Source organism: Mauremys reevesii, linkage group 2 (assembly GCF_016161935.1).
Source record: "Mauremys reevesii isolate NIE-2019 linkage group 2, ASM1616193v1, whole genome shotgun sequence".
Classification (NCBI taxonomy): domain Eukaryota; kingdom Metazoa; phylum Chordata; order Testudines; family Geoemydidae; genus Mauremys; species Mauremys reevesii.
The window spans coordinates 198507625-198521539 of NC_052624.1; the positions used below are offsets into that span (position 1 = coordinate 198507625).

Consider the following 13915-nt stretch of genomic DNA (forward strand, 5'->3'; position numbering starts at 1 on the left):
TTGCTCTCATACATGTGACATGCCCACTCGGTGTCCTTATACATCAACTAACTAGAGCAACTAAGACTCAGTGTATTAAGCTAATGGAAATCAGACACATCTACACTAAATCTGTATGCATACATGTACTAGAGGAAAGGAAGCACCAGAAATCCAACTTCAGTGTCAGTTGCTAATTAATTGTTAGTCTGTATCACAAAACAAATGCTATTGGAACCACAAAGAAATCTCATGCTGTTACATCATAGCTACTTTTTTCCAATATCCACTTTATTTCCATCCCAGTTCTCCTCACAATGTTCACTTTTGTGCAAAAGAAAAAAAAGTTGCTACCCATTGCATTCATAAGTATATTATTTTTCCATGTCCTAAGTGTCCCTTTTCAATATCCTCCTCCTCTAGTTTTGAAAGCGTTAATCCAAGGTATTTCCTTTCCATATTTGAGAAATAATACATTTAAGAAAAAAAACAAAAACAATTTATTGTTAAAAGTTTCAGTCTAGATCTTAGAATTTGAAGAAACCCAAAAGATATAATTCTTTAACTTTAAAGAGCAAGCAGGTTTTAAATTTTGACTTGGTACTGCTGCAGTACTTATAATGTGATGCTCAGAGGTAATTATAAAGACTTATGGCCCTCTACCCACATGAAAAATAGTAAGTAAATCCCTAAAGTAAAGTTAAGAGAGGTAACAAAGGAAACTCAAACCAAGCCATGTTTGCCAATATTCACACCATTTTTTCCATCTATTTTGATCTTTTCACTTAATAGTGTTGTACATTTTCTCATACCTAAAGAACATAAAAATACTGCAAACCATATTAAAAACCACAAATATAAGATGGTATTATTAAACACTTCCTTTGGGGGTTAGATCAAGCATGAGTTACAGGAAAAAACAAACATTTTGAGGCCAATTAGGGTGTTAACTAACTGAGTGACACCAATTTTTTTAACCATTTATGGACTTATTTATATAATGGTTTTCATTTTTATTTAGGTACTTATTTGGGATACAACTTTTACTACACATGGACCTAATTCTACACTCTTTACTCAAGCAAAATGAGTTCAATACTTGTTACACATATATTGTGTCTATCAACAATTGCTAGACTTTACTACAACTCTGAATAAGGTTTACTAGCGCTGTTTTAAATGATATGATAAAATGCCTAAAGAATGTCTACGTAATTTTTAAACCTGACCACAAATATTTTCCTATTTATTTTAAAAGGTATCAACATACAATGTTGATTTTTAGGGGGAAAACTGAAATGATGCTGTGAAAACCTCAAACTACAATACCCAAGTAAAGTGCAATACACTAAAAATACAGATAATTTTAAATATTTTTACTGTCAATATCTTCATTAATAGTTTGCTTTTAAAGGACTGCATTTGAGAACAGTTTACAGATCATTACACAGCTAGTGCTCTAAAATTGTATTTTAGACTAGCATTCTAAATTCATCACATTTCTCTTTAGAGAGAAAGAACAATTTTCTGTTTAAAAAAAGTGCTTAATATCTCTAACAGTATTAGAAATTTTTAAAAAGTGAGGAAAACGTTCTTTTGATAGCTCATCTCAATTGATTAGACTCTTCCTGTTGTTATGCATACTTCCACCTTTTCATGTTCTCTGTATGTATAAATATCTCCTGTCTGTGTGTTCCATTCTATGCATCTGAAGAAGTAAGCTGCAGCTCACGAAAGCTCATGCTAAAATAAATTTGTTAGTCTTTAAGGTGCCACAAGTACTCCTGTTCTTTTTGCAGATACAGACTAACACGGCTGCTACTCTGAAACCTAACAAAAGCAATTTGCTAAATAGCACCAGCATTCATGTTTACATGTTTTCTACATTAATCAGTCATTCAGTCTGATTAGCTCCTAAAGTAACATCAGGAAACACTTGACCACTCAGTTATAATTACTATACACAATTTCTCCAGTACCTGTTATATGCATACTTAGAGTTGAGTTAAACATTCTGTGGAATAGAAACAAGTGTATATATTTAGAAAAAAAGAGTTTAAAACTACTTTAAAGATCTAAGGAAAGCAAAGGAAAAAGGCAACTTGTGGGAAGCAAGTTTGTAGTGCCTATTATATTCAAATATTTCATTGAAGTTCAATAGTCTTTAACAAATACATGCTTATATAATACATCATGTTTTTCCACAGCTAGTAGCATAATATGCCCTTAATATGTTCAGTCCGCTTCACAAAGGGCAAAAAAACCCATCAATACAGGATTTAAAATGGCACAAGTCAATTCCTGTTAACTTTAACAAATATCAGTCAACACTTTGCCAAAAAATAAAATAAAAATCCTCTCCTAAATACATCACAGATGTTTCTACTTCAGTTGTAAAATCCCTGTGCAGATGCTATACTTAACAGCAATATAAGAATAATGGTATTAGACTCATTTAATGCAGCTATAAAAAAACTGAACATATAATATATACATTAAGTAAATAAATATTTTGACAGTTTCTTCCTTTTCTTTGATTATGTAAAGTCCTGCAAAAATATAATGGTCAAAGATATATTATTAATACTCATAAGGTTATGCAAAAATATACCTACAGATTACAATAATGAAGCAATGTGTTCTTGAATGCTGTCTGTCAGCCCAAGGTAATTTTTTTTGGTAAAAATATGTGAACATTTAGTAAAGTATATATATATAGCCTCATGATTTTAATCAAAATTAATGAAAGACAACACTAAAATAGGAAATTGGAGATAAATTAGCAAACAAAAACCTTAAGACAACTTCACTAAGCAAAATTAAACATTTTAACATGGAAAATTATATATTTCTGCAAAAATACTATGGAGGTACACTGAGGAATTTAAAGATATTACAAAGCAATTTACTCCTTAAAATTAAAAGAATGTTTACAGCGATAGTGAGGTTAGATCTTCTACAGTTATTTTAACAGATAAATAAAAGAGAAATCTCTTAACAACATGTAGATTAAAAAAACAAAACAAAAAACCTCCACCACCCTCATGCTAGTCCTTTGTCTGAAGATGAAATCCTGGCCCAATAAAAGTCAATGGAATTTTTGTCATTGACTTCCAATGGGGCCAAGATTTCAATCTGAGAAAATAAATTTGTTTTCAATGCACTTATTTTATGAAGACAGTTTTCAAAATTAGAACCACGATTAATTCATGTAATTTAAATAAGCATATCCAAGTATATCCAGTGTATCATAAATATACCTAAGCTATTCTCCAAAAAATGTTGGCCCTATTGTGCCATCTGTTTTTATGCTGAAATCCTTGTATTTCAGTAGGAACTTCTTAAAGATGAATAGGACAGTACAGTCCTTTCATCACATTTTACATGTAATTTATTTGAAATTCATATTACACTAGAAAAAAAATTACCGGTATATCAAAGACTAGACATTGAAAACTATCTAAAAATGTTTGGTAAGTTTTTAGTGATTACTGAGACTTCTTTTATTGTCCTAATAAATTTAAAATATACTGATTGAAATCCTTGCCAGATTGAAATCAAAGGCTGAACTCCGATTGACTTCAGTTGGGCCAAGGTTTAACCCAGTATCTTCAGAAATTAAAAGAAATAAAGTAACTATTATATATATATATATTAACCCTTATAACATCCATACTAGTAAAAACTTGACTAGCATTTCCATCATTTAAAAAAGAGTTACTTTCTCATATTTGAGAAGATAACATATTATACTGCAAATGTAACACCTGACCAAACACTGAGTTTAGTGATTTTTTTTCTTTGTGCAGTTTTAAGTGAACCTGATTTATTGATTTATCAAATATTTAGATTGGCTTTCCTGTTTCAGAAGGCCATATTCCATATTTCTAATGTTAATTACAGAATTACTAAAAACTTAACAGAAGATGTATAATTGAATATCCTCCATGGTACAGTACTTATTTTAATATCAGTCCTTATTTAAAAAATGGGTCAAATGCTATGCCAGTAGAAAACATTATTTTATTCCAAGTTACAAACTTTGGACCTTATCCTGCTTCCACTGAGGTCAATGTCCCTTTGACTTATGTTACAGTAGAATCAAGCCCTAAAGCATGTATTTTTCAATCTCAGAGCAAGTCTACATTACAAAATTAAGTCAACCTAAGGTATGTCGATGTACAGCCACTGCAGTAGCTTTTGCATGTTCACGCTATGCTCCTCGTGTCAGCGGTGTGTCTCCTCACCAGGAGCGCTTGCACCAATTTAACTGTCAGTGTAGGGCATTGTGGGATGGCTTCTGAAAGGCAGCAAGTTGATGCAAGCAATGCAGTGACTACACTATATCGACCTAAGTGCTACATCTCTCATGGTGGTGGAATTATTAAGTCAGTGCAGTGGGTGAGTTACATTAGTGGGAGCTGCATTTTAGTCTAGATGTTTACAGAGTTAGGTCGATGTAAACTGCCTTACATTGACCTAACTGTATAGTGTAGACCAGGGCTCAGTCTTACTCACATAATTCCCTGGAAGCAGAACCATATTAAAATTATAAAAGGAATTACCTAGCTAAAATGTAGATATGTTAAAGTACTAAATCGAGGAAAAACATTAAAAATGTATTTGCTTTCCCTCTAAATCAGCATTAATTTTCTTCTTTATTTTTTTAGTACAATTCTTATTTTTAAACAGCTGTCACACCATTTCAAATGTTTCTTTCTAAAAGACAGTTTCATCTAAAAACAACAACAAACTGTCCTGCACTCCTTAAGTTTTCTTAAAATCAAAGTAGATTTAGAGTCCATATGGAAATTAACATACGTTAGTTATTCCAACCAAAATTTCCAGTTGAACCTACCAGTGAGCCAGGTTTGCTAATATACAAGACTTTGTAGAGTCAACAATTACTCAAATTTGCACTTCTATCCTTATTAATGTAGATATATACAGTGTGTGACTGACAGAGAGAGAGACAGAGAAAAAATATAGAACAAGTCTGAAGATAAATAAAAGTAAAAATGCCACACTTTAGCCCACTTTAAGACATGGAAAAATAGATACACTTATGAAGACTCGCAAAGGATGCTGTATATTAATTTCTTTTATACAAATTATTAAGGGGCAAAATTAAAGAAAAATAAATGAAAAACCAAAGAAGAAATCAAATGCTAAAGTTATTGAAATAAACTTCAGAACTCAAACATAAATCAAAGTCTATTTAAGTCACCCTCAAATTCCATTTAAAAAAGGACTGTCATTTTCAGTAACTCATATCCACTAAGTGAACAATCATACCGTATGTGGGCGTACCCTGCAGTTGCAGCTTTCTCAGCAACTGAGTTCTGTGTTAAATTGTAACTCTACAAGATGTCTGATTATTTATTTATTTAATATTGAACCTTCAAAGCACTAGATTTATCAGAGGCAACAAAACCACACACCAGAGTGTGTTAGTAATATATTAAAGAAACAAGTATTTTTCCCCTTCACACATTTCCACCTGCAAGTTAAACTGGCTTTAACAGCCTGAAGACACCCTATAGTAAATGACTGCTTTGGCAATACTGACAATAGGAACAACTCAAACTTTTAACCAATGACAGAAAAAATTATTCAGTCTTCATTGTATCCAAAACAAACTGCTATTGATATCCACATTTTAGAATTTATTTAAAAATGTTTTATTATAGACAATAAAACTCCACTAATACTCAAAACTTCTAGACAATTGCTTTCACACAAAACACACCATGCATGTTTCTATAAGCAATAATTAACATCTAAAGACCAAGATAATCCAATGTAAATAGCAGTATCCATATGCAAATTAACCTAAATAATATACTTCGAATTACACTACCAATGAGTGACTACTATAGAAAGCCCAATAGGTTTTTAAATTTCTACCCAGCCTTAAGATGGCAGCATTCACGCACAACTAAAATAAAGAATTATATCTTCCCATTTTCATTGTTCACGGTTTATTCCAGCAACATAATACAAAATTTGACTAAAATAAATACATAAATAAATACATAGGTGATGAAGACACCTTAGTTGGCCATCAGATATTTCAAGTTCTTAGTATGAAAATTAATAAGAATGAAAAAAAGTGTTGACATTTTAAAAACTACATACTGTTATTATTAGAATTTCTCTGTGCTTCTATTTCTAAAGTATATACTGTAATTCCTCAGACTGATGTCCTGCTGCACCAAATTATGCTCAGAAAAATAGCTTTCACAACAATGCTAAATTGAGACACTGAAATTTCAAATAATCTTAATTTCTTTGCATTTCATTATCCTCTTTAAAAACAAAACAAAGCAAAACAAACATACATTACTAAAGCACAACTGAACAACATTAAAACAGGTGCAACACCATACAATGTTAAATCAGGTAACTTGGTGATAATTCTGCGACAAACTTGTTTTAGCAAACACCTTTCAAATGGTAAACAAGTCATTTCATAACTCAAAGTCAGAGCTTTGTGTTCTCTTTCAAAATTAGGAAAAACAACTTTTTTTTTTACTCTTACCTGTGTATAGTCAAAATCAGAAAGTGGAGCTATACTCTTGATGTAGTCCATTCGAAATTGGTTTTCTGGATTGGCCAGTGGAACTGGGGGTATTAAAGTGCCCATTGCTGAAACTATAGTCTAGAATTGGATAAAACAAAAACAGACACATTAATCTGGTTAATCTAAAATACAGGATCAATAGAAGATAATCCAATCTGATCAGCAAAATGGGATTTCTCTACACAATCCTAGAGAGCAGAATACTTTTGGCTTCCAGTGTACAGAACCATTTAAGAATAGTATAAAATGTGTTCTTACCACAATCGCATCTTTAACATTTTTCCGAATATCCAGTATTTTCTGTTTCTTTTCTCTGAATTAAAACAGAATTAATGATTTAATTTCTCTCTCAAACCAATTCATTTAAGTTACATTCCGAATTTTTTACTGACTGCTTATTTGTTATTTAACCTTTATGACAAACTGACTGAAAAGAACAGTAAGATTATTTTCCATCCATCACTTTTTCATATTCTATAAAAAAACAGTGAAAATAGATCTCTGCCTATTTTGTCACATTAGATAGTCATAACCACATCTGCAAAGCTTTCCTGGTGGGATTGGAAGTCATTCCTTCATTTCTATAGCATGGTAAATCTATTCCCCTACAATTTAGAACACATATTGTATAGTTAAAAACCTTATATATCTAAAATTAGCACACAATTAATATTAAATACTGGCAATCAGTTTTTCAGAGAGACATCATGTAACCCAAGAATACATGATGATTACATTCATGCAAATTGATTTCAGTTTCATGCTAACCACCACCAGAAAAACCTCAGCAGCCCCGTCATCCTGTGTATGAATTGATATATATCTCTATATTGCACACAGATACAATATTAGTTATTTGCTGCTATGCAAAAAGTAGTCGCCATGTTGTTGCTACACAGGGGCCTGTCAAGCGCTGCAGTAGCAACAGTGTAAAATACAGTAGAGGGGCAGGAGCAGAAAATACAAATATATAATAATAGTAATTCCTTGCATTTTTCTTTTTTTGCAAGCCAGTGTCAAATTGCCAACACATACATAGAGTGGAGGAAAGAGAGAAATTACCCAGTGTGTTGTGTGTTAATATGTTTCAAATGTATATTTACAAATAGAAGACACAAAGTATCAATAATTCTTACTCTGAATTAAATCCATTGACATGCAGGATCCTCATTTGTTTCACAATCGTGCTTTTTCCTGACTCACCAGCTCCTGGAAGAAAAAGACAGAACACTGCCGTGTATATACGGTTTTTTTGGTGACATGTTAACAGCATCTCCCACCTCCAACAGCATTTATATATATGTATCCATGTGGCTCCCACACACAGCTCAATCTGTGCACTTTTCCATAGTGCTCAATAAAATTGCCTGCATTCTTTGTATCTAATACACACTCTCTCACACACACATTAATCACATAGCTTCTCCGTTATACCCCTACCATGGGGAGCGCAGGCAACTGCACTCTCACCCCCCCCCCCTTCCTTACCCAGCAGAAGCAAACGATGTGTGGCTTTATAAGCCAGTCTCTCTTTCTGCAACTGCTTCTCTATTTTTTTGTTGGCTTCTCGCTGCGCTTTCTCATCGATACGCTGATCCTCTGTTTTGCTGTTGCCCAAACACCCCATTGCTGCCGCTTAGGATGGATGTCAAATTGTGCTCTTTCTATAGAGATTTATTTACAGGAAATATGTAAGAGATGATAGGTATTTATATCCCTGCGACGGTTTCTCTTCTCTTTCTTCCTCCGGTCGCTCAAATAAAATGGTCTCTGGTCGCTTTCTGATCAAACACAGTTTGATTTTTCTCCCCCAAAGAGGTACAAGCAGCAGCCGGGAGAGAGAAAACGTTTTTAAGATGAAGAAAAAAATCTGTACAAAAATGTCTAACACACAACGAAAGCGAGAAGAGCTCCTTCTGGAAACCAGCCTAACGCTGCTCTCCTCTCTCCCTCCCCTCCACACACAATCCCTATATTTCTCTGTAAAGGTCTATTTTTGTCTTTCTGTGCTCAGCACTGCCTCTTTCTGTGAGACCAGGAAACAGTCAAACTACAAACCCCACACAAGTGAAAGAGAGAAGGAAAGACGTAAAAGCTGGATGTACCTGGATCGTGTTGGATTTGTCCTGCAACCTGCCAATTTTTTACCTCGAAAAGCCCCAAACTGTGTCACAGAAATAGAGTTCTAGTATTAGGCTCCTACTTAAATTAACACTAATAAATAAATTAATTAATTAATTAATAACCCATCTAGATCTGCTGTCTAAATAAAGAAAAAAATGTTGCAGCTTCTTAATGCCCCCCCAAAACTCAGACTGTTGTGAACTGGCACGGCAGCACAACAAAAAACAGATATCCAGCACCTGGATCCACCTAGTTTTTCTTTTGTTGTTCTTTCTTTCTCTTTCTTTTTTTTAAATTTAAATCCCCCAAATTCTAACTAACTAACTAAAGACATGCAGCTGTCCTAATTCTACTGCAGAATCCAGTGTATTCCCTATTCAGTACCATGGCAAGGACACATAATATTTGGCATCTGGAGCCCAGTGAAACAGTGTTTTGGGTTGGCCCCAAATTGTATCATCAAAACAGACAACTCATGCCCTGTAGCCGCTTCTAGTTGGCCAGCAAAACCCAGCCCCGACATCTCAATGCAAGAGCAATACGTGCACAAACAGCACCTGGGTCTTGCAGAATCCAACAATATTTTGGCCACAAACTTCTAAATTCTAGCCTATTCATAGTGACCAAGCATAGCTTCTCTTAGTCTACAAAAATAAATAAATAAATAAATAAAAAATAAAAATCTAGTCTCTGAGCCATCATGGCAGATGAGCACTTTAAAAAAAAAATCCAAACATGGACCCAGATCCAACAAGGTATACCCCCATTTTTTCACATATGTTCCCAAAATTATAATTTCTAGATAGACAGCAAGAATCAGCATTCATTTACATTTACAGTCCTTAACTAGATTTTTCAAGTGCTCTTGTGTAATGATGGATCAGGGACCAGATTCTGATACAGTGAAGTAGGAGCAGCTATACTCGGGGTAAAATCCTGGCCTTACTGAAGTCAATGGGGTTTTGCTATTTACTTCAATAGGGATTTAACCCTTGGTCTTTATTTAACAGATTGTAGGTGTTTGTGGCCAAAAAAAAGAGGCCCATGTGGGTTTTCGGATTGCTCTTTCACTGAGATGTCAGAGCCTGGAATTTTTGGATCAAGTAGAAGCAGCAACACGAGTTGTATATTTTGACAGTATGATTTGGGAACGAGGGGCCAAAAAAATGGCAGGATCCAGCAGGTTCCAGTGCCGAGTACGTGTCTTTGCAATCCAGTTGAGCAGGAATGTATCAAAGTCTAGAGTTTTGCAGTGGAACTTGAGAAGCTGCTCTTCTCTATTTAGTCTGTTGAACATTTGAGTTTGGGATTTACAAATAAAAAGGGTTAGCTGGATAAAGGTGCCAGATAAAAGTTTTTGCAGTGCTGCTACATTATAGGGGCTGCTGCATTCTGAAAGTTGTTACTTTACCCCCATTCCTTAGACAGTTGAATTTGGGAAATTAGGGTTAAAAACTGGCAAGGCCTAGCAAGAACCAGATCAGTATTTTTCCAGTGCTATTAAGTCAGAAAGCATACAGATCCAGATTTTTCAAGTGAATAAGGAGCAAAATTTGTTTTCTATTTAGATGATACAGTTTAAATTTGGGACTCAAAACTGTCGAGACCCAAATGAAGTCAAGTGCAGGATTTTTTAGGCTCTCTTATGTGGGGATGCATTACAAACCAGAATATTTTGGTGTAATAGCAGTAACAATACCTGTTCTCTATTAATGCCATGGAATTTTGGAGTGAAGACCAAAACCTGTATGGATTTGGAAGGATCCATGTGCCAGAACTGGGTTTTTGTGACATTTATGTATTATGTGCCAGGATCCAGGCTTTTTTTGGTGCAATAGGAGTAACTAGACTTGTTCTCTATTAGGCATCAGAATTTGGGGCCAAAAGTTGTCTGGATCTAGTTGCCAAATCTGGGGTTTTACAATACCCCTAGTTCCAGTATGTATTGGTGTCTGGAATTATTTGGGGGCACTCATCAGGAAGACTTGCTCTCTATTTTGATGACACAGAAGACTCTGCCAAAAATAGTCAGGATCCAGGCAGATCCAGCTTTTACCTTTTTCCAAAGGGGAGAGTGTTCCTTATTTCCTTTCTGTCCTTCCCCAACCCTATGGCCCTCCCTGATCGCTTCCTCTTGAAAAGAGATCACTTTGGGAATAACACACACATATGAAACCTGTGCACAGAAAGAATAGAATAATGTTTGACTGCAATTATAATCCAGTCTCTTTCTCTGCACAAACTCAGTACTGCCTCTCTAGTCACAGTCAAACTACAGAACCCTACAAGTAGAAGTAAATATACCCTGTCTCCTATTGTTTTGGAGACAGATCACAACTTTGACACACATGCACACACAGAAATAAACCTATTCTTTGAAAGTAATCTAATTATAATTCAATCTCTTTCTTTAGACTGCCCAATTTCAGCAATGCCTCCATATCAGACCAAGAAATAGACACTAGAACAAAACACTCACAAGGATAATGCTAAACCCCATACAAGAGAAGAGAGATACCTCCTACTCCCCCTGTCCATGCCCTTCTAGAGCCTGGTCCTCCTGAGATGGGATCACAATGTGTTGTGTTTTGTTTTTTTTAAACACAAGTCTTTTTTAAAGACACTTACACATTCAATCTATGCACTGACATACATGTTTGTGTGAGTGCAATCATAATTCAACTTCTCCCTCTGTGCTGTGGACAAACTCGGTTTGCCTCACTGTGAAACCAGGAAACAGTACACACCCTTCAAGTGAAGAGAGAGAAACTAATTTATTTCCTGCTGTCCCCCTCTCTCAGGCACACTCTCTCCCTACTCTATATCCTATTTCTCCTGAGAAGGAAGCATATGCGTTTGAGACACACACACTCAGATGGACGCTGTGTGTGTGTGTGTGTGTGTTAGAGAGAGAGCATTGCTTCTCTCCGCGAGAGAACAAGAACCAGCCCCCTCAAAGCACACTTTTTCACTCCCATTCCGCTTGCATTTTGAAAGGGAGAAAGTGTCTATAAACAAGAAGAAATGGTGAGGATTAATAGAGAAATCACACGCAGATGGCCCAGGTTAGTGCTCTCGGGCTCCTCCTCCCTCCTCCCAGGGCGGGCGTAACGTAGCCCCGGCAGCTTGTACTGCGGCTGCTTTTTCTCCAAACTTCAGGTGGTTCTAAAAGCTGCCGATTCCTGGCAGCCAGAGCAGCCTTCCTTCGCATAGTCACCGCTGTGGATTTCAATCTGACTTCGTAGAAAGAGCAAGAATTAAAAAAGGATATAAATAAAAACTCAAGCCGGAGTGGAGCAAACAGAGGGCAGGCTCTTCCTGCCTGCAAAGACGCCTTCACTTTCACCAAACTCTCTCTCAGCACTGCCACTATCCTCCAACGCAGGCATTGCGCCATCCGAGGGACGCTGTGCAGAGAGGAATCACTCACACCTCTCAGCTGAACTCCTAATGCACCTACCAACTTCAAACACACACACGCACTCAAATTCATTGAACTCTCAGCTGTATATATTGTTCTTAATCCCCCTACAAACAGGGGACTGACGGGGAAGAACACTCTAACCCTGGGTAGGTACTCAAGAAAAGGTGATCTCTTCGCTGAGAGAAAATTATTCGGTAGAACTGCTCCCATTAACCAATGTAGGCATCAGCCACATCTTAATGCAAAAATGAAACCACAAAAAACTGTCAATGCAATTATGCTACAGTTACAGCTTTAAAAAGACATACAATTCAGGAACTAAAAAGTTAAGGCTCTCATAATAATATTAATCTGACCACCTGGCATATAATATTTTTGATGACAAGACTGTTAAATACAGACCTAAATTAAGCATATGCCATGTGGAAAAGTGAGTTCTGAAAAAAATAGCTTTTTATCTTCCTGTGTTTAAATGTGTTACCTTGACAATACATTAATAAAGAGGGGGTCTGCATTTTGTTTTCCCGTCTAAAAGAAAAAAAGAAAGGGGATGAGTAAGAAAAACTGAGTGAAGATTAAATTTGCATTTATATGGCCAATGTGAAGTTTAAATCTGTTTAAAATCACTGGATAAATAGCAATTTCATTTAAGTGGACAGCTTGGAGAGGGCACAAGGGTATAACCATTCATGAATGGGCTTCCCTTCCCTTCACCTCCATGACTCAATTTACATGTCCCCCTTTCTGTGCCCTACTCCTTCCCCCAGCATCAATCATCAGGACTCCCCTTGGCAATAACATGTCTCACTTCTGTCTTTTTGCCCCACCCTCTGAAGTCCTCAACAGCACACTCATCTCTCCATCCAAGGCCTCCAGATTAATACTGAAGGATAACAAGGAGCATAAGGAGAGGATTCACAAGGGTGGAGACTGCAGAGCAAGTGTAGCCAGGAGGAAGAGGGAAAGATTTGCAGAGAAAAGCAGTAGGCAGATTGGCCCCTGGGGAAGTGGCAAGAGCCATGTGGGAATCAGGAACTGGAATCCAGGAAACTGTGTAGCAGACCCGATGTCTTCTGGTTACCTCAGTTATAAGGCATCCAGTGAAGGGCATATGTGCAATGTGACTGATACCTGTCCTACTGAGCAGCAAGACTTCTCTTCCACTCAGGCAGGTTGGCCCTCATCTAGCTCTGCTGAAGAAAGTCCAGGGGAAATGTCTATCCCCATGCCTCAAGCACTACAGGGGTTGAATTTAGATTTCTTGTAGAGAAGGGAGTTCACAGCTTGTTACTTCTTTTATTTAACTGAAGGTATTTTTCTATAAAGACAGATTATAGTATGGCAACTGTACATAAGTTTACAACCCATTGATAGTGGGCCAGGACCTGAATTTAAATGGGGGGGTTCTATTGAACTCACCATTAACCAGCACTCCAGGTTGCCTTTACCACACGTCTGACACCACAGTCCCTGTGTTGGACAGATTTGTGATGTGCTAGGATTGCCTCCGTATTTTTTGCAAACACATCTCGTCTCTGATTTGTTTACCAAGGTAAAAGAAAAAAATAAAAGGTCTACATTTAAAATAGATGCACTTCAGTTATTTTACTGCTTGCTAACACTTTCATTTGGGAATTACAGTTTTCACGAGCCTGGCAAATACCTACTTTTCAGATACTCAGTTTCTAATTATTCCACCATGTACTACCTGTTCAAATTCATAGACCGGCTTTAATGCGAAGGTCTGTAACAATGGCCAGTGGTCTCACTTGGCCACTAATTTTTGTAAAGAAAATGTGCCTCTC

At 36.1% G+C, this 13915-nt stretch overlaps 1 protein-coding gene across 4 annotated transcripts in view; it reads right to left on the reverse strand.

The window, feature by feature from the left end:
- The window catches only part of GNAL (G protein subunit alpha L), a 324240-nt gene that overhangs the window by 182814 nt on the left and 127511 nt on the right, over nucleotides 1-13915 (reverse strand). Inside the window, exons 1-5 of one of the 4 annotated variants that reach the window (XM_039526668.1) lie at nucleotides 11205-12164; nucleotides 8051-8343; nucleotides 7699-7771; nucleotides 6821-6875; nucleotides 6521-6640 (exon numbers count right to left, since the gene is read on the reverse strand). In XM_039526668.1, the coding sequence (XP_039382602.1) occupies nucleotides 6521-6640; nucleotides 6821-6875; nucleotides 7699-7771; nucleotides 8051-8189 (387 nt within the window). In that variant the 5' untranslated portion in view covers nucleotides 8190-8343; nucleotides 11205-12164. Of the gene's footprint in view, nucleotides 1-6520; nucleotides 6641-6820; nucleotides 6876-7698; nucleotides 7772-8050; nucleotides 10361-11204; nucleotides 12165-13915 lie in introns of those variants that run through there. The other 3 variants (XM_039526669.1, XM_039526667.1, XM_039526666.1) reach the window with 3 other exon arrangements.